Raw genomic sequence first — 20444 nt, forward strand, 5'->3', positions numbered from 1 at the left:
AGCGGTCCGGCGCGTGACCCCGCGTGACCGGGGCGCGCAAGCCGAGAGGCCCTGGAAGCGGGACTTTGGGACCCTATTGGAAGAAAGGCAACCAGAAAAGGCGAAACTAGACAACCTCAATAGTGATTGGAGCTGATGGAACGAGGGCGGAGCTAAAATCCCAGAATACAGGCCAATCAGAGTTTAAGATTATCAGGGAGACCGGGAAGGGGAAAGGGGCGAAATGGTTCTTTGGTCACATGCCGCGGGGTCTGGTGGGAGGAGCGGTTGCCCAGCGGCCTCTTGGCGCTTCCTGTTTCCGGTTCCCGGAGTAGGGCACATCCAGGCGCTAGGGGGAACGCTGGCCTCTGAAACTGGCTCTGGGACCGGGGTCTGCGGCCGGCCCCTAGCTGGCCCCGTCTCCCATCCCCAGACGGGTATTCACGGGGGATTCTGAGCTTTGGCTGCTCCAGTTCCCCGCGACACGTGAGTGTGAGGGGCGTGGAGGAGGAGGCGGGCTGGGGTGCGCTCACACTTAAGCGTCTATGACAGGAGCCGGAATCGCAATGGCTCCCTTGACCATGGTTCTAGCCAAAGATCTGGCTGAGGAGCCCTAAGAGTAGAATAGGGGCGGAGGCGTAAGGGCGGAGAGTCACGGAGTTCCGAAAGGTGTGAGGGAGAAAGGACTTCCAAAACCAGAGAGGGGACTTATGATACTTGGAAAGCAGGGAAAGGAAGATAACCCCGAGTGTGGAGTCCGTTGGAGGTGTTCGTGGATTTATTTGTAGGAGGAATTTTGGCCTGCATCATGGTGGGAGGTCAAGTGGCATCATTTGGAGAAGGTATGGCTCCAAGCACTTGGAAAGTCGGGACACTGGACAGAGCTAGAATTTCTAGCACCCTGGGAGGGGTTTGAGGGGGATGCGATTGTGATATGGATAAGAGTGGCTGATGTACGGATTATCATGTGTTCCTCGTTGTGGCGAGCTTCCGCTCTTGGGACAAAGCGGCTACTTCCCTGAGGCTCCTTCTCTCTTGAGTTCTTCAAGCTTAGGCCTTTTAGCCAACTGGGGCTGCTTTTCTAAAATGTAGGCTGCTGGAGAAAAGGGATAAGGACTGCTACGTCAGAAAGGAGCCAGCGGGAAGACAGTAGAAATTCCACTGGAAAAATGGCTATGGCTGTCTTACCAGATGGGGAAGTGAGTGCTACAGAGGTCCAGTGGTGTAAGCTGCTTCCCAATTGCTGGCTTAGTCATTGGCCACCCTAATAAAGGATAATTTTTAGCATTGCCAAATGAAATAGATGTGTCGTTAGAGAATAAGAAAATTGAAAGAGATTTTTCAAGATCATAAAATCCTGCTCCTTATTTCCCAAGTATATAGACAAACTCTTGTACCTTGAGAATCTAATTGTAGCATATTAAAAGGGGACTACCCAACCCTTCTATTTCGTTCTCTGCCTGATTGTTGCACTCCTATGTTTGTAAGTTTTCCAGCAGTTATCTTTATGCCACGAATCGTCTAAATTGCCCCAGTAACTTGACACACATTTAATATGTGTAATGTACAGCAAGTAATTTAACAACTAATTCTGTAAAGCATCAGTTTTCGCATTTTAAAGTATGAAAAATTATACCTATTTTTCTGGGTTGTGAAGATTAATGAACATAATCTAGGTAAAACGTTTAGCGCATATGCCACTGAATCAAAGAGAAGCAGCTTAAAGTCAAGCCTTAAGCAGGAAAGAAGAATACAGAATCAATTTATTATCCTAACTTTTTGGATAATAAGCAAATAAAAGATAGTTCAACTCAGCTAATGGCTGAGGTGTTTAACTTTTCATTCCTTCCTAATTCTGTGAGATTCCTTGTTCTAATTTAGGAAAAGAAATCATCAACTGTGAGTTTTTAATTAGGTCCTGAGAGACTGTAAAGGAAAATGGCAGGCAGGCTAAGTCAGTCTAGAAAAAGGAGCCTCCTATTTCTTTATAGTGAGTCAGCTGGTCAAGTTGTGTGTTGAGCAGTGGGTTAACTTAGGGAAGGTGGGAGTTGGAAGTCTAAGTTCTTTATTTCACCACCTATTCAGTCAACTGTGAGGAATCACTTCCCCTTCACTTCTTAGTAGGAAAAAAAAGAACCCCCAGTTTTGGTTGCCTACTTTCATCTCCAAAAAGTTATTATGCACATAGTGGAAATATACATATAGTGACAGACCATGAACTCTGGAGCCAGACTCTCTGGCTAACTCCACTAGCTGTGTCTCAGTTTTCTTATTGGTAAAATAGCAACAATAATTGTATTTACTCATAAGGTTGTGAGGATTAATTAGTTATTTAATATATGTTAAGTGCTTTGAACAGCACCTGGCCCAAGGCAGTAGTCTATTGTTTCCTGCTGTTGTGTGGTTTCAGTGCATTAAATGTGTCCAGCTATGATTATTCTATGGCAACTACCATAATATTACAGTAGTGAATTGATGTTTGGGATGCAGGAAGTCAGGTAGACAATTTCCCAGAATTTGTTGCTTTAGTGGGGTGTGGGAAATAGAAGGTCAGATGTTACTTTGTTTAGGGAAATGGGGAAAGTGCATTCAGGGTCAAGGTTGGAGCTTCCATTTTCCCATCTTCAAACTCATTAGTGCCCATGAAAATTCTGCCTGTTTCAAGTTTTATATTTCAAAAATGCGGTGGAGTAAGTGGACCAGCATGAAAAAGAACTAGAGAACTTTAAAGAATATTCATACCAAAGCCCGGATTTGCAGCGTTTTATTGTAAGTGAGAAAAGTTTAGAAGAGTTAAATCAGGAAACTGCCCGTGATACTGTTGGAATAAACAAGTAGCGATGGCCTGAGGGATCATTAATAGATATCAGAGTGAAGTGTTTTGCAAGGGTAAATCACTCTGTCCTGGATATGAGGATGGATTAGAGAAAACAAAATGTTAGGTTTTGGTGGGCTTTTTTTTTTTTTGCCAAAACCACAGTTACCTTTGCACCAACCTAGTAAATTTGGGAAAGAGAGCTGTGTGTTTTCATTCCTAGACCAGTACAAGCAGCAGGTGAATTGAATTTACTCAGTTGTAAAAAGGCTTGGATGATTCCCAATTTGTTGTCAGTCATTGATTTGTAGCGTAAAAGACAACTGTACTTATTGGAAGTCTAGACTTCCAAGTCCTTGAGACTTGTGACCTGTAGAGGCCGAAGAGGTTTCAAAAGACTTCATCAAGCCATCAAACAGTAAAGAGGCAAGGATGGCTCCGCCCAAGCTGTCATCATTCTAAGTTTTCTTCATTTCCCTCTTCTCAACCTCGTAGTTTGTTCTGAAAGACTCACCTATACATTAGACTAAAAGTTAAATATAAATGAGTTTTCTGCTGCAGGTGCTCTTGTTAGAGATACTAAAATGTACCATGTGTTGCATGTGCCAGAGAATCGTGTACTTTCTGGATAGTCAAAATACCATCCATTTATTACACATTCATACGCTTTGTTTCTTTCCCCCTCTCCTGATCCTACCTGCCCTCCCCAACACACACTCTCTCCCAAAGGATGTTCCCTTTCTACAGCTGCTGGAGGACTGGACTGCTACTGCTGTTACTCCTGGCTGTGGCAGTGAGAGAATCCTGGCAGGCAGAAGAAAAAACTTGCGACTTGGTAGGAGAAAAGGGTAAAGAGTCAGAGAAAGAATTGGCGCTGGTGAAGAGGCTGAAACCACTGTTTAATAAAAGGTAAATGAGAAGAACCTTAAAGAGCTTGAGAAGATATTTATGTTAAGGTCTTTTCTTACTGATTTTGATAACGTGCTCTCTTTTATGATACAGAGCAAATTGTCAGCCCAGCTTTTAGTTGCCGTGTGCAGTTTTCTCATCTTTCACAGAAGAGTAGCTACTTCCAAGACTGGATCCAAGAGACCAGCTTGTAGAAATTTAAGCATTATTTGATACCTACATATAATAGGACTTTAGAAATATCGGATAAACATATTTAGGCTGACACGTCATTGTAAGTGTCAGGGATCTTCAGTGATACAAATCTGAAGTTCGTCCCTAAGAAAAGAGACTATCCCCTGAACATGGGCCCTTACTCATTGGAACATGGTTACTAACAGGCATTCTAAAAATAACTAGAATATTGAGCTGTCTTGGGTAGTGTATTTTAATAATTCATCATCAGCAATAAGGATGGTCTGTCAAGGTTATGAATATCTTAAAATTAAACAAATATTCACTCAGCCATGGCCTCAAGTAAATCGAGCATGTTGTTTTGTTTTAATTAAAGGAAAGGGATGCTGTTATTCCTGAGGCTGATAGCTGGTAACTCTCCTCTTCTTTCTTCCCACTTCTCTTTACAGCTTTGAGAGCACTGTGGGCCAGGGTTCAGACACATACATCTACATCTTCAGGGTGTGCCGGGAAGCTGGCAACCACACTTCTGGGGCAGGCCTGGTACAAATCAACAAAAGTAATGGGAAGGAGACAGTGGTAGGGAGACTCAACGAGACTCACATCTTCAACGGAAGTAAGAAAACTCCCCTTCCTACTATTGATTGACTAATTGATCCCAACCAATCCCTCTGACAATCCTGTATGTCTTGGCCCTTTCCAGTCTCTTCGGTATATCATACATGTGGTTCGGCACACCTGAGACTATAATATACCACAGGATGCCTTATTTCACAGCTCCTCTGTAAGTCACAGCTCAGGACAATTGTGCATTAAAATTAGTGGAAAACTTATGCAAAATGAAAACTCTAGCCAGAATTTTTTGTTGTTGTTTTGAGATGGAGTCTCTCTCTGTCACCCAGCCTGGAGTGCAGTGGCACGATCTGCAACCTCAGCCTCCTGGGTTCAAGCGATTCTCCAGCTTCAGTCTCCCAAGTAGCTGGGACTACAGGTGTGTGCCATCACGCCCAGCTAATTTTTGTATATTTAGCAGAGACGGGGTTTCACAATGTTGGCCACGATGGTCTTGATCTCTTGACCTCGTGATCTGCTCACCTCGGCCTCCCAGGGTGCTGGGATTACAGGCATGAACCACCGCTCCCAGCCAACTCTAGCCAGAATTCTATAGCCTAGAGTTCTTTTATTCACCCAAATACTTTCAATGAGTTTCACACTAGACTTAAAAATACCAACCACCACTTTTCATCAAATTAATCAAAAGTTGACCAGTTAAATTTTAAGAGCTCAAACTTTTTTTTTTTTTGAGGCGGAGTCTTGCTCTGTCGCCCAGGCTGGAGTGCAGTGGCTGGATCTCAGCTCACTGCAAGCTCCGCCTCGCAGGTTTATGCCATTCTCCTGCCTCAGCCTCTCGGGTAGCTGGGACTACAGGCGCCCGCCACCACGCCCAGCTAGTTTTTTGTATTTTTTTTAGTAGAGACGGGGTTTCACCATGTTAGCCAGGATGGTGTCAATCTCCTGACCTTGTGATCCGCCCGTCTCGGCCTCCCAAAGTGCTGGGATTACAGGCTTGAGTCACCGTGCCTGGCCTTAAGAGCTCACACTTTTTTTGCAAACTACTCAGTCTGCAAAACTTTACCCACTGACTTTTGTAGTATGGTGGTGATATTTCTTAAAAGTCATATTGCTGGAGAGGACCATGTAAGCACCTATGGTCCAATTTCCTCCAATACAGATAAATAACTAAGTTATACAGGGTAGCTATTTACTCCTGGTAAATAATACAATAAAAAAATAACAAAAGGATTTGGGGCTAGGGGTCATGTGACTAGGTTCTCTTCCTATTTCCTAATCCTGTGACTGGAAAGTCGTATCACCTTTTGACTTTATTTTCTCATATGCAAAACGAGGAGCATTCACCTCACAATTATTGAATCAAATGATATTTTGCAAAATAACTGAACACAGTAAATACTAAAGAGGAGATATGCATTCCAATCTTAAATATCCACTTTGAATTTATCTGGGGCTAAGTTGAAATCTTAGATGGGCTTACCCCTGCTGCTCAGCAATTGTATGGAACCTCTTTTTTTGCTTTTAGAAGGTATTCAGAAAATGAATCAGTGTTAAGGTATGGATCATAATTGGTTTTGCATTGTCAGCTGCCTACCTTTAATGTTACAAATTAAGATTATTCTTAAATGAATATCTGATTCTTAAGGGAACACAAGTCTTTGTAAGCAAACAAGTTTAGCTTGGCATTTCTGGTATACCGAGTTCATACTGATGAGGGTTGTTTACTTATAACCAATTGCAATGAATTACTCAATTCCACTCTGCCATACCACCCAGATCTGTCTCTGCTTTTCCGCCACGCCATAGCTCCATTTTCCTTGTCCCTCCTCAGGTAACTGGATCATGCTGATCTATAAAGGGGGTGATGAATATGACAACCACTGTGGCAAGGAGCAGCGTCGTGCAGTGGTGATGATCTCCTGCAATCGACACACCCTAGCGGTGAGGCACCCTGGGTTGTATAAGCTGAGGGAGGAGATTGAAAGGACTGACGTGAGGTGGGGGAGAATATCCAGAGGGGACACAATACATTGGAATGGACATTAGAATACTAGCAGCTCAGTTTCTCTCTCTGTCACACACGCATCTTCCATGGAAAATAGGCTGCTGAACTAGGAAGGAGCAGGTATTTTGGGGTTTTTTATTTTGTTGCATAGGAGTCAAAACACTTTACCACCTAAATGTATTATGCCATCTCATCATCAGGACAATTTTAACCCTGTGTCTGAGGAGCGGGGCAAAGTCCAAGATTGTTTCTACCTCTTTGAGATGGATAGCAGCCTGGCCTGTTCCCCAGAGGTCTCCCACCTCAGTGTGGGTTCTATCTTACTTGTCACGTGAGTATGCCTTATCAGAACAGACCTTCTTTCCTTTTGTTTTTAAGATCAGTAACTATATGGTGGTACAAATTGTACGTGTGTATATTATACTGTAATTGATGGGGATGACTTTTTAAATCCTCTGGCTATAAAATAATTCTGCCAGGTCACAGTGGCTCACGCCTGTAATCCCAACACTTTGGGAAGCCAAGGCAGGCGGATCACCTAAGGTCAGGAGTTTGAGATCAGCCTGACCAACATGGTGAAACCCTGTCTCTACTAAAAATACAAAATTAGCCAGCACGGTGGTGCACGCCTATAATCCCAGCTACTTGGGAGGCTGAGGCAGTAGAATCACTTGAACCTGCGAGGTGGAGATTGCCGTGAGCTGAGGTCGCACTATTGTGCTCCAGCCTGGGCAACAAGGGCAAAACTCTGTCTCAAAAAAAAAAAAGACTGACTATACAAGTTTTTTTAAAATGAGATTTAATGTTTAGTTGCTGGTATAGATTTGCATTTGGAGGTGCTTTTTTCCCCTGCTGGAGGACTAGGCAATTTTTATATTATTTCATTCGATTATCAGAACTTTTAGAGAAATGGAATCATATACTTAACAGTGATTATTCTTGGCCATAGTCAGAATCACACCCTGTCACATTTTGTCTGGGCCTTTGTTTCTCTTGGACTGACAGCACTCTAATTGGTTTTCTAAGAGTTACCAGCCCCCTTTTTCATTTAGTGTCACTACTCATTTTTCCTTTTCAGGGAATGTATCTTAGGAAACAGCTAACAATAAATACAGAGGTTATCCTGAGTTTTACTATTTCTCAGTTTTTAAGTATAGATTTCTTTCTTTCTCTACAGGTTTGCATCACTGGTTGCTGTTTATGTTGTTGGGGGGTTCCTATACCAGCGACTGGTGGTGGGAGCCAAAGGAATGGAGCAGTTTCCTCATTTAGCCTTCTGGCAGGATCTTGGCAATCTGGTAGCAGTAAGTAACAGGGCAGCTGGTTGAATTTGTAGCCTGCAAACAAGGCTGGGTGACCAACCATCCTGGTTTGCTCACACTGAGGGGGTTCCTGGGACACAGGACATCGAGTGCCAAAACCACAAAAGTCCCAGTAAACAAGACAGTTGCCCTAGTACAGAGTAGTAAGTGGCATAGCATCCATTTCTGGCCTTGGTAAGAAATTGCTGAAAGAGCAACACTGTTGATGACCAGGTGGGCTCTTCTAAATCTGATTTAGCTTTTAAGTGGGCCTGGGTGGGAAGAAGGTGAGCCCTAAGAAGAAACTTTTTCTCCTGTTGTCCCAAACTGAATTTAGGCTGATTGTCAGATCTTTTAGGTTTTCTCATTATCCCTGTAGAAAACCAATTCTTGCCACATTCCTAGACCATAAGTACACTTTCTCATACCCTAAAGTTGGATGCTCCAAATTACTATTTTTTTTTCTCCCCTACAGGATGGCTGTGACTTTGTCTGCCGTTCTAAACCTCGGAATGTGCCTGCAGCATATCGTGGTGTGGGGGATGACCAGCTGGGGGAGGAGTCAGAAGAAAGGGATGATCATTTATTACCAATGTAGATTGCACTTTATATGTCCAGCCTCTTCCTCAGTCCCCCAAACCAAAGCTACACAGCCAGATTTCTCAAGCAGTCTCAACTCCAGTTTCTCATCTCACCCTTAACTATTGCTCTTGCTTTCCAGTTTGCTTTTGATTTGCATCTTCTCACTAGTAAAACTGCCTTCGCTTTGTTCCTTATTTTCTGGTTTTTCTCTAGAGAGGTACAGTTGTAAGTCAGACTTAATAGGGCCTGTGAAAACAGGCTTTTGCATTGTCTCTTGACATCAGAAGGTACAACAGGCATATGGGCAAAATGGTGTGGCAGGCTCACTGGCCCTTTGTTTTTTAAACACATTTTCACAAGTTTTTGAGACACTGGATTTCTTTAATTAAAAAAAAAATGCCAAGAAACATTATTTATACAGGTTTGATTGCTTTCATGTTGTTATTCTGTACCCTATAGTAGTCTCCATGAGAATCTGGTATTTCTTGCTGCTTGGAACTACTTTGCAGTGATTACTTGGTTGCAGTCCAAGTACTCTCGTTTAGTCTGAGCCTGGAGATGTTCTAGTCTTGCTTCTCCCACCTCTGGGATTAGGACGGGAAAAATGTGAAATTTCCCTTTACAGGATTATACAGTACCATCACATCATTTGTGGAAATTGGGGTGACTGTATAGCTGGGATTGGGCCATGGATTGTGGTCTTATCTGTCCACATACAGCCAAAATGCCTATCCAGAAATCCCAGTCCACTGGAAAGGAAAATTGGAACTCCTGTGCCACAGGGGTTCCAGAAAAGGGAAGTCACTTTACCTTGCAGTGGTGGGATCCTGATGTCTTTCTTCCATTTGTAGTAAAAGCTGGTAAAGCTTTTCTTACTCCTGGTTCCCTACACCAGTATTTCTAAACATGTGTCGCACTTTCTCCACAGGCATGTGGGTTTTGACCTTTTTTTCAATCTTCTGGAAAGGGAATGGAAGCAGAAGTGGGACATCGAGGGCTCTGCTGTCCTCTGCGCTGGGTGTGGACTGCTGCTGCACCTGTCCCTTCTGCTGGCTCAGGGAAGTGTCTTCTTGCCCACATTTCTGTGGGGAAAGGTTTTTAATCCTCTGATGCTTCCATCTTCCTGTTTAGGCCATGTGCCCAGAAACCTGGACTGATCTTTCTTAATAGTGAACCCCTGGGCCACTGAAGAGTAACATGGCTCCACTGGACACAAAAGAGGAATGGAATCAATAGGCAGGGGCCTTTTATAAGCCTTAGGAAAAGAAAATGAAACTATTTCATCTTTGGACTTTTCAATACTATTGGAGTGATTTTTTCTTTCTAAACAAGGAAAATAATGTTATAAAAGCATCTTTTTTGTTATTTGTTTGCATCCCTCCCCCCACACCCTGGTGTTTTAAAATGAAGGAAAAAAAAACATCACTTTTGTACAAAACTTGTAATGATTAAAAAAACAAACAAAACATATTGGCCTAGTCATTTGTGTGAACGTGGGCAAAGACTGGAATAGAGTAAGACAACTGAAACCAATTTGCATCCTTTTACTGAGGAAAAAAATATTTAATATTTTTGTTGTATAAGGAATAGTGCCTAAGGCAGGTACTTATACTCCTGACCTCAGCCCCACGCACTCTGGTTTTATACAGCTATAGGACAGAGCAGAGTTGGAACTGAAAATTAGGGTACAAAATAACAAATTGGAGGGGAACAGTGGGATGCAGAAAGAATGAGCAGCCACATATGCTCCAGTCAAATACTTTAGTCCCTGCAGCATAAGAAAGATGCCAACCAAGTCTCTACACTGGCTGGGGATCCTGCCGGGAGAAAAGATTCGATCACAAGGGAGTGACAACAAAGAGAAAACTCTGAGCCACAGCTACACTGGCAGGGGGTATACCAGATTTTGCTACTTGTATCACACAAGCTAGAAAAACCCTACCTCTCCCATTGGGCAGGCAACCTAACATTCCACCCAGTTCCCTTGCCTTACCATACTATGTATTCCCCTCTTGGAGAATTAAGACCTGGGCTAAATGCTCCATTCCAGGATAAGGCTGAGCAGTCCTAGTTCTCTAGACTGCCTCTTTTATAAAGATTGGATTAAGGTAGGTGGAAATGGTGAGAATTGTAAAGATTTTACAAAATAAAGTAGAACCCAGAGAAAATGTCAAAGCTGCCGCCATGTAGCACCAGCAACCAATTCTTGCACTTCTCTTCCCTGTCTTGGTAATCCCCTACAGAAGGTTACATGATTGGAACAGCTCGCTCTTCCCTGCAAAGTCTCTGCTGGTACCAGGTTATAACCTGGACAGTGGGGAGTGTCTGCCTTAGGCTGGTTGTGCAAGAGGGCCACCTTAGGTCTCCTTGAGGACATTTATCTTGGCGCAGATCTTGAGGGCAGGGCCCAGCTTGATGTTCATGGCACTCATAAGATGTTCTTCTTTAAGTAATAAAAGGGCCTGTCCATCAATCTCCTGTGAGCGAAATTCCTCCGCAATCTCTTGGCAGCCTAGAAGAAATGGTGAGAACACGTAGGTAGTGCCAGATGATAGGAGGAGGGAAACTAAATGAAACAGGTCTAGCAATGATTAACTCCAAAGTACTTGTCCTAAATTCAGTAATATGAAGTCAGATGGCAAGCTTTAAAAGGAAAATGAAATTAGAAAGAACTGGCTATTTAAAAAATGGCAGAGGCTCACACCTATAATCCCAGCATTTTGGGAGACCAGGGTAGGCAGATCCCTTGAGCCCAGGAGTTGACCATCCTGGGCAACATGGCAAAACCTTGACTCTATAAACATATAAAAATTAGCTGGGCATGGTGGTGCATGCCTATAGTCCCAGCTACTTGGGAAGCTGAGGCAGGTGGATCATTTGAGCCCAGGATGCAGAGGTTGCAGTGTGCCAAAATTCATGCCACAGCACTCCAGCCTGGGCAACAGAGTAAGATTGTCTCAAAACAACAACAAAGCCAAGGTCCAAGATCAAGAAAGGAAAAGCAACTAAATTGTTCAACCACAGAAATAACTTCATTCAAATAGCGTGGAGATGGGGAAAAGGGAGAGAACAAAAAAGCATGTTTTCTTTTATACTGGCAAAACGATTCTTTGTGATCTTTTTGTTTAAGGGCCCAGAATTGAGACAAATAGCAAGAAGGGTAGGGTGATTTTCATTTCTGGAGAAAACTCTTTGTCAAGAATAGCACACAGGCTGAGTGCGGTGGCTCACACCTATAATCCTAGCACTTTGGGAGGCCAAGGCAGAAGGATCTCTTGAGCCCAGGACTCCAAGACCAGCCTGGGCAACACAGGGAAACCCTGTCTCTGTTTAAAACAAACAAACAAACAAAAAAGACTAGCAAACAAGCCCTCTTTGAAGAGTGGGGCAACAATAGCCACTTAGTTTCTAATACCCTGCTCCACTGAAAAATAATTTTCTCCATGGTAGGTATCATAGTTAATTACACATAAAAAATATTTTATCCAAAATTTAGTGAGAAATGCAGCTACATCATGAAATATGAGAATCAAACACTGTAAAATTGCTGACACTATAGAAGATAATATCAACCCAGAAAAAAATTAGGAAGTCAACTTGAATAAATATTAGGAGTAGAGCCACTATATTAGCATTCAAGCTCCTACTGCTTTAAAGTCAATTACTTTCCCTCTTATCAAGGCCCCCGTGGGATGACATAAGGAAAACAACCTGGGTTCTGAAGAGAGGGTCAGTACCTTGGAGAGAAGCAATAAACTCGTACACCTCCTCTACACTCCAACGGCTGGGATTACTGGACAGGAACACAGGGTTGATGCCATGTAATTCAGGTGTAGGTGGAGCTGTATTGGGATTCCCCAGATCGCGTTCTCCATGCCCAGCTCTTACTGATAAAGGCCCAGGAGATGTTGGAGAGAGTGCTTCATCATAACTGGAATTATCTGAACCTCGGCTAGAGTCTTCTTGACCCTATAGGGAAAAGAGCAAACCAGTGAGGTCAGTGTCAAAGGTTTATTCCCCTCTCTCTCTTCCCAAACCACCCTGGGTTGGGCATAGAAGAAAAACTAATCTTACCACATATGAAATAAGCAGCACTTTATTTGCAAATGCCCAAAATCTACTCTCAAGTGGCTTTCAAATAGAAACTGTATCACCTCCTTGATTCTCCCCGTGACCTAACAATTGATCTAGATTTTCTCTACTCAAGTACAGTGTAAGGATTAATGGATATATGAACAGTTGTTAGGTAAGAGGTCCAGAGACAAAGGGGGTCAGGATCTCTTGGAATCTGGAGTAATGCAATCAATGTGAAACCACAGTTCTCATCTCACGCCCTCTTACCTGGGCAAATGAATCGCCCTGTAGAGAAAGAAAAAAGACCCACTTTAAAGGCATCTGGCTCTGCAACAAGCAGCTCACCCGGTGGCACTTGCCCTGAATCTTGGCACGGGCAATGTCAGAGGAGCTGCGGCGGGGCCCACGCCTGCGAACGCGAGCATAGTTGGCTTCTTGAAACTCTTTCATTTTTTTCCTCTTCAGCCGGAACTGATGGCTACAGCTCACATTGTACCTACAGGACAGGGCACATACAGGATGTCAATGGTGACACAGAAGACTACCCTGCTTTAAATGTGAATTGCTGCTTATGAGCTGATTTGGGGAAGGGAATAAAAGCAAGGAGGCAGACATATAATATCAGCTATGAGACGATCCTGGGGAAGGGGTGCAACATTAGATGGAGATATCAGTGCTGAGGGCAAGGAGGAGGGTGCCCAGAGTACCTCTTAGCGCAAGTCATGGAGCAGAACCTCTTAGAGCCACGAAACTGCTCTGCGGGGGCGTACTTCCCACAGTACTCGCACTTCAGGAGATTCGCCTTCTTATCTAACTCTAAAAAACAAGGCATTGCTGGACAGTCACCATGGGTTTCTGCTGCCCCTCAAGCAATCATTAGGCTCAGAGCTGGATTCTAAAATTACTCTCAGGGTTTACCCCCAAAAACCTACACAACCTAGTTGAGAATCCCTAAAACACAAAGTTCAAAATCTAAAACCATGAAGACATGTCCCTTGAGAACTTTATGACGTCTTCCTGATCTTAAGCCAAACTCTTTCCATTTTAGATGTCTTACTAATTTCATCCTAATTCACACTCTTAGATTTCAGATTCAACTTCTGAGAGAGGAACTAATTACTAATGCCTAGAAAGATATAAGATCCATCTACCACAAGGATTTCCAAAAGCACGGGGAAAATGTAAATAAGAGTCCTTAAGACAGATTATAAAATCTAGAATAAGGAGAACTGGAAATTAAAGATATAAATGTCCTATTTTAGATCATCTTTTGAAAAAAAAAAAAAAACTTTTTGAGACTGGGTCTCACTCTGTCATCCGGGCTAGACTGCCATGGCACTATCTTGGATCGCTACAACCTCCACCTCCCGGGATCAAGCGATCCTCCCACCTTGGCTTCCCAAGTAGCTGGGACTACAGGCACGTGCCACAATGCCCAGTTAATTTTTATATTTTTTTGTAGAGATAAGGTTTCGCTATGTTGCTCAGGCTGGTCTCAAACTCCTGAGCTCAAGAAATCCACTGGTCTTGGCCTCCCAAAGTGCTGGAATTATAGGTGAGAGTCATCACACTCGGCCAAAAAATACATCTAGAGAGTAAAGAATAATTCAAGGGCTGGGCGCGGTGGCTCACGCCTGCAATCCCAGCACTTCGGGAGGCCGAGGCGGGCAGATCACCTGAGGTGGGTAGTTGGAGACTAGCCTGACCAACATGCAGAAATCCCGTCTCTACTAAAAACACAAAAATTAGCCAGGTGTGGTGGCGCATGCCTGTAATCCCAGTTACTCAGGAGACTGAGGAAGGAGAATCGCTTGAACCCAGGAGGCGGTGTTTGCAGTGAGCCAAGATCACACCATTTGCACTCCAGCCTGGGCAACAAGAGCAAAACTCCATCTCAAAAAAAATAATAATAATTCAAAAGGTTACTTTAGCTGGATAAATTCCCCTAACCTTATATAACTCATTTTTTGTGATTCTACATACTCTGATATATAATATGGTTTCTATGTGTAGATGGACTTCATTTTATTCCTACTTTTTTTTTTTTTTTTGAGACAGAGTCTCACTCTGTCGCCCAGGCTGGAGTGCAGTGGTGCGATCTTGGCTCACTTCACTGCAACCTCCACCTCCCAGGTTCAAGTGATTCTCCTGCTTCAGCCTCCCGAGTAGCTGGGACCATAGGCGCACGCTGCCACACCAGGCTAATTTTTGTATTTGTAGTAGAGACAGGGTTTCACTATGGTGGCCAGACTGGTCTCGAACTCCTGATCTCAAGTGATGTGCCTGCTTTGGTCTCCCAAAGTGCTGGGATTACAGGCATGAGCCACCGTGCCAGGCCTTATTTCTACTTTAAACAAACAGGTAACTACTATTCTACACTCAGTCCTCAAATGCATCTCCACAAGCCTCCTTCCCCCAAATGGGTCTCTAAATAAATACTCACCGGCAGAGGGGCTGTCTACTCCCAAAGAGCCACTTGACTGATTCTCAGTCAGCCCTGTTGGAAGGCCAGTCTGTAGTGGCTTCTCAGACTCCTTCAGTAACTGAGAACAACCCACCTGTCCCAGAAAACATTGAGAGTTAAGTTAGCCTGATCCCTTTCTGCTTCTCTATAGCTTTCCCCAACATTTCCCAATCAATATTAAGTCTTTGCTTGGATCTCTGAGTTAATGACCAAGTCTGGTTCAGAGAGAATCACTTTCAATATGGTAATCAAGAGTGGTAACTGGTCTCTATACAATGTTTGGAAATGAAAAAAAAAAAGTAGTAACTGGCTTTTTTTTCCAGATACGCCAATGGAGAACAGGTTCCTACACTGGCTCCCTATTTTGTCCTCTTCCTTCCTATGGTGCTGAAAATGCACTCGGAGTCAAGACACCTGAGTTCTAGTCCTGGTTCTGCAAACCCGAGGAAAGCTCCTTAACTTCACTACTATTCTATTCATTAGAAAACAAACTAGTTAATCTAACTAAACATTACAGTTTTAAAGGTTACTTTCTTCCTTTTCTTCCCCTCTTCCTAACATTTTCATTTTATGGTCCACACTCTCCTTTTCCTTTCCTTCTTTATAACTAAATAAACAGCATAATTGAACCATTCTTTAATTAAATAGTTCTGTGCCTTTTATTTTTACTGAGTTTGAAAAGACAACAATCAGACCAAGTCCCCACTTCAAAGTCCCACCTTGTGGCCCTGCCCTCACCGGGAAAGGTTCTGCTCCTTCCTGGATAACAAAGCCTTCAATGATATGGGTGAGAATCTGGGGCTTCACGATGGCCTGTGGGGGTTTTGAGTCACCCGTCTGTCTAGACACCATGGCTAGTGTAGGAGGTGGTACTGATGGGGCAGGGGTCAAGGCTACTAGTTCACTGCCTGGGGTATTAGCATTCATATTGGCCACTGATTCAGCTTTTTCTGGAAAACAAACACAGATTAAGCAACAGACATGAGATGACATATTAATCCATCTATTAGTTGAGCCAGCATGATCTTCCATAATAATCTATGTTTACCCTTGACAATTCACCCTGGATTCCCCGTTTTTGGATCTATTCATTTGTCCACCAACTTCTGGCCCATTTTCTACTCAACCAGATTTATCTTTTAGCTCACTCAGAACATTTCTCTACTCTGTGTGCACTACAACAGCATTTTAGAAGTCAGTTACTCACCTCCAAGACTGCTCTTCTCATCCATGACTTTTGGGCTCTCTGCTACTGGAGATGCCTTGGCAGGAAGCATTGAACCCAACGTGGAGACATCATCTCTCTCCTCCTCAGAGTCAGCCTTGCGTTTGACAGGCAACGTTTGGGGTTTACCCTATAGAGCAAAGAAGAGGAAAGAAACAAAGATGTACAAATGAAGGGTAATAAGGAACCACAATTATTACCACAAATAATCTCTTCCAAAGAAAATTTCCTTAGTTTCAGATTTCCCAATTTATCTACTTCCCATGGTACACTAAAATTCCTGGTCATGCCTAATAACTTTACATCCGGACAAAAGAAAATGTAACATGATTTAGTCCTGACCTAGGTCTTGAGACCCTGTATTCACGTAGACCAACCAAGAATTGTTGTTTTTTCAAGGACTGATTTGGTTAAGGCTATCTTGATCTAACTTATTACATACCCAAAACCCAGAATAGTATCAGTAACAAATTTAGGAGTATAAAGTTCAGATATTATACACATTAATGTGTCACTCTCTTACAGAAAAAGCAGATAAATATCAGTATTAACCCTCTTAACTCTTTATTTCCCTATTAAATTAAGTTCTATTTCCACTCAGCCCCAGGTCCACTCTCATGCATAATAGTGCCCTCAAAACCATCAGACTTCACTCACCGGCAAGTGCACAGACTGCATATAGAAGGCAGCAGGGACCTGGGCTACAACAGGTGAGGAGGTGGTAGTCCCACCCTTCACCACATGTGCTGTCCCCTGCACAGGAGCAAGGGTCATCCCAGGGGCCAATGTGGGAGGGCACTCCTGCAGTGCACTAGGAGCCTGGGATGAAGGTGGTGAGGAGGCCAAATGGGCCTGACCAGACTGCACTGGACCTGGCATCCCCCGGGAAGTAGGTACAGCAGCTGCCAGCTGTGCCAACCCCAAAGCCTGTGCCTGGGCTGTACCTGGCTGTCGAGTGCCTACAACTTGCACTGGGATATGGGGTGGTGGTTGCTGGGTAGCTGACATCTTAGCAGTCCCTAACTGAGGTGGCTTAATAGGTGCTACAGGTGGTTTGGATTGGATGGGAATTGGTGGTTTAGGGGCTGCATCAGGTGGAAGAGACAAGGGTGAAGACTGAAGCATGGGCTGAACGACCAGGGTTTGGGCTTGCTGCTGGGACTGGGAAGGTGGGACCTGCTGAGTAGGTGGGACCTGTGGTGGCTGAGGGGCAGTGAGAGTGGTGGCTTGAGGCTGCTGCTGCTGCTGCTGCTGCTGCTGTTGTTGTTGCTGCTGCTGCTGCGCCAACTGGAGGTGTGTAGCTGTGTGAAGGAGCTGAGACTGACGATGCTGGAACTGCTGCTGGTGGTGGATGGCAATCTGCTGCTGGATTACCACCTGTTTCTGCTGGAGGTGAATCTGTTGCTGTTGCTGAATCAGTGAATGGGGCTGGATCTGTGTGTAGGTGGCTGTAGGAACAATCCCAGAATAGAATAAAGAGAAAAAAGAGCAGAGAATAATAACCATTCTAAATTAAAAGTAAAATCATTTTTCCAAGGTATACCTAGTTTTGGAATTATTCGGTGAAAATAAATCTAGTCAGTATGAAACTTGGACATCACTTCATCCATACTCTTTCCACTGAATCAGACATTACCACTAGTCTTAAAGATCTCAGAGAAAGAACTCCCTTGCTCCATCATTTCAGAGCCTCAGTAATTTCTTGTGTCTCTTATCTTTGCCATACTTAAATATTGTATTCTTTTACTCTGTACTCAGCAAAGAAGAATGGTTAGCCCCTCCTCCATTAGACTTGGAGTTTCAAAAAAGGCTGAATCCATGTTTTATTTATTTTCACATCCCTAATACACAGCCCAGGGCCTGACACTTCAGAAGCACTTAATATTCACTGAAAAAATAGATACTCACAGAGTTAAAGATACCAACACTTCCCATGAATGACTTAGATTTTACAAACCATCAGCTTAGATCACTATCTAAGTCTTACGAGTCAGCACCTGTCAGCTCTGACCTAACTAAGTTTCCTCCACTGTAAACTGGGATTGACAAACTCTACTTCTCCATATTGCACCAGATTGTCCAGAGATCAAAGCATGTGATAAAGCACTTTAGAAATAGAACTGCTAGAGTATGTAAATATCAAGTATAATAATAACTAACTCTTAATTTTTTGTGTGAGTAAATTATCTAACTATATCAACAACTAAGGTGCTAGAAACAAAAAAGGCAAAAATCAGCATGACCAAATAAGATACACACATCTAACTACATCTTACACCTGCAGTCTGAAAGCAAGTATAAACTATCGGTCTTGCCCTGTCACCTAGGCTGGAGCACAGTAGTGCGATCCCAGCTCACTGCAACCTCTGCCGACTGGGTTCAAGCTATTCTCCTGCTTCAGCCTCCAGAGTAGCTGGGACTACAGGCGTACACCACTATGCCCAGCTAATTTTTGTATTTTTAGTAGAGACGGGGTTTCACCATGATGGCCAGGCTAGTCTCAAACTCTGACCTCAAGTGATCCACCTGCCTCGACCTTCCAAAGTGTTGGGATTATAGGAGTGAGCCACTACACCCTACCTCTCTACTAGTCTTAAGTGCTCTAAGGCATTTGTACTATATCTGCTCTACGCTGGACCAAGTAACCACATTAAACAGTGAGGAGAGAAGTCATCCCTTATAGTAAATGCTAAGTTACATGAAGACAAGGAATCTGCTTTTCAAAAATGTATCCCCAGTAATTCCTAGAAAACAGCAAGCAATTCAGTAAGATGTGATGAATGAATAGACAGAGTGATAAACTAAAGAACTAACAGCCTAAGAAAGCAGACAGGGCAACTTGTAAGCTGACTACTGCCTGATAGAAACAGATAAGATCTGTGTCTGTCACTTGTCCTCCCACCCTGAACTAATATGTTCAAGGCTGATATGATTCCCATTCTTTCCACTATTCAAGGACCAACAGAAGCGGGAAAAAACCAAAAGGCGAAGGAAAAAAGGCAAAAAAAGAAAAAAAGGAAAATTTCACATTAATTCTGAGAATAATGACATTAGGAGTGACAATTTACCTGAGCTAATAAGTGTCTGGCTGGGCGCAGGTGTGGCTGTCCGTGTCAGGTTCATACCCACGTTCTGCTGACTGCTCCCATCTGCTTCTGCCTTCTTGGCTGCTGCACTTTCTGCCTCTGTCTGGCTGCCCTGGCTCACAGTCACTGTTTGGGCTGCAGGCAAGGGCTGCACCACTCCTGTGCCCTTCCTGGTACAGCTCCCACCACCCACTCCTGAGGAAGGCAACTGGCCCAAACCACCATGTGCCTGGCCACCTCCACCTGGACCCATGGACCCTGGGATGCTATTCCCACTGCCTCCACCAGCTTGACTAAGGTTGAGGGACTGGCTTGTGGCCCCAGAGGAAGCCTGTGCCACCGCTAGGGCCTGGCTAGAGGCCTGAGAGAGGCTAGAGACAGGGGAGGCTCCCGGAGGAATGGCCTTCTGAGTGGAGCCTTGCATTTGAGGTCCTTGAGCTGAGGCCTGTTGATTCCTTACTGCCAAGTTCTGCACCTGAAAGACATGAAAAAACAGACTGAGAAAAGGAGGACTGGAGGCATTAAGGTCAAAGATTCAAAAGCAGCCAGGATAGCTATTGTGTCATATTCCACAGAATACCTCAGCTCGTATCTCTGCCTTTACAATATACTTTAAGGCCTTCCTACCTCCTAGGGAGGAACTCTGGAACCATATCTGATTTTTCAGCCACCTTCACTCACTAGCAAGTGTGTCATCAAGTGTGGTCATTTATTCCTTCAAAATCTCTCTTCAGTTATCCCTTTCCTCGCCATTCAATCATTCAGCACCTTCCAAAAACCTACTATGCTTCAGGTACTACATTGGAGACTGGAAATGCAGAGAAAAGACACAGTCTCTGCTCTTAATGATTACTTTCTATTAGAGAAGACAAGAAAATTATCACTTATGATATAAGATGTACAGATACGCACTCAGTACCATAGGAGTACAAAGAAGGAAGAACAACTAAGACTAGGGAGATCAAGAAAGGGCTTCCTAAAACACGTGATGCTGATCTGACACTCAGTAGGCGATGGTGAAGGTGAGGGTTTAAAGATATTGGTAATAGCATTTGCAAGGCCAGAACCAAAAAAGGATTATTATTTAGACCGGGCGCTGTGACTCACGCCTGTAATGCCAACACTTTGGGAGGCCAAGATGGACAGATTGCTTGAGGAGTTCGAGAACAGCCTGGGCAACACTGCCTCTACAAAAAATACAGAAAATTAGCCAGGTGTGGTGGCAAACACCTGTAGTCCTGGCTACTCAGGAGGCCA

At 43.7% G+C, this 20444-nt stretch overlaps 2 protein-coding genes across 6 annotated transcripts in view; one reads left to right on the top strand and one right to left on the bottom strand.

The window, feature by feature from the left end:
* On the top strand, positions 1–9808 carry M6PR (mannose-6-phosphate receptor, cation dependent). 2 transcript variants are annotated; one of them, XM_017894267.1, is made up of 7 exons: positions 1–465; positions 3524–3703; positions 4327–4493; positions 6282–6391; positions 6656–6786; positions 7633–7759; positions 8232–9808. In XM_017894267.1, the coding sequence occupies exons 2-7, from the start codon at positions 3525–3527 to the stop codon at positions 8352–8354; spliced, it is 837 nt and encodes a 278-aa protein (XP_017749756.1). In that variant the 5' UTR covers positions 1–465; position 3524; the 3' UTR covers positions 8355–9808. The 2 variants fall into 2 exon arrangements, with proteins under 2 accessions (XP_017749756.1, XP_017749757.1); XM_017894268.1 differs by lacking the exon at positions 1–465 and adding an exon at positions 496–821.
* Positions 8699–20444, bottom strand: part of PHC1 (polyhomeotic homolog 1) — a 27970-nt gene continuing 16224 nt past the window's right edge. For 3 of the 4 annotated variants that reach the window (XM_017894266.1, XM_017894264.1, XM_017894263.1), the window contains 9 exons: positions 19170–19662; positions 16759–17549; positions 16084–16231; positions 15615–15826; positions 14856–14970; positions 13120–13228; positions 12758–12908; positions 12076–12307; positions 9868–10850 (listed from right to left, as the gene is read on the bottom strand). In XM_017894266.1, the coding sequence (XP_017749755.1) occupies positions 10696–10850; positions 12076–12307; positions 12758–12908; positions 13120–13228; positions 14856–14970; positions 15615–15826; positions 16084–16231; positions 16759–17549; positions 19170–19662 (2406 nt within the window). In that variant the 3' untranslated portion in view covers positions 9868–10695. Of the gene's footprint in view, positions 10851–12075; positions 12308–12757; positions 12909–13119; positions 13229–14855; positions 14971–15614; positions 15827–16083; positions 16232–16758; positions 17550–19169; positions 19663–20444 lie in introns of all 4 variants that reach the window. The other variant, XM_017894265.1, reaches the window with a different exon arrangement.

The sequence above is a fragment of the Rhinopithecus bieti genome, unplaced genomic scaffold, assembly GCF_001698545.2.
Source record: "Rhinopithecus bieti isolate Rb0 unplaced genomic scaffold, ASM169854v2 scaffold_23748, whole genome shotgun sequence".
NCBI classification, from domain to species: domain Eukaryota; kingdom Metazoa; phylum Chordata; class Mammalia; order Primates; family Cercopithecidae; genus Rhinopithecus; species Rhinopithecus bieti.

What these genes read in the sequence shown, in the direction of transcription:
- M6PR (XM_017894267.1), top strand. Translation starts at nt 3,525, where the DNA reads ATGTTCCCTTTCTACAGCTGCTGGAGGACTGGACTGCTACTGCTGTTA. An exon ending in GCAATCGACACACCCTAGCG is followed by an intron (nt 6,392 to 6,655) that starts GTGAGGCACCCT and finishes TCTCATCATCAG; the next exon opens with GACAATTTTAACCCTGTGTC. An exon ending in GGTTCTATCTTACTTGTCAC is followed by an intron (nt 6,787 to 7,632) that starts GTGAGTATGCCT and finishes CTTTCTCTACAG; the next exon opens with GTTTGCATCACTGGTTGCTG.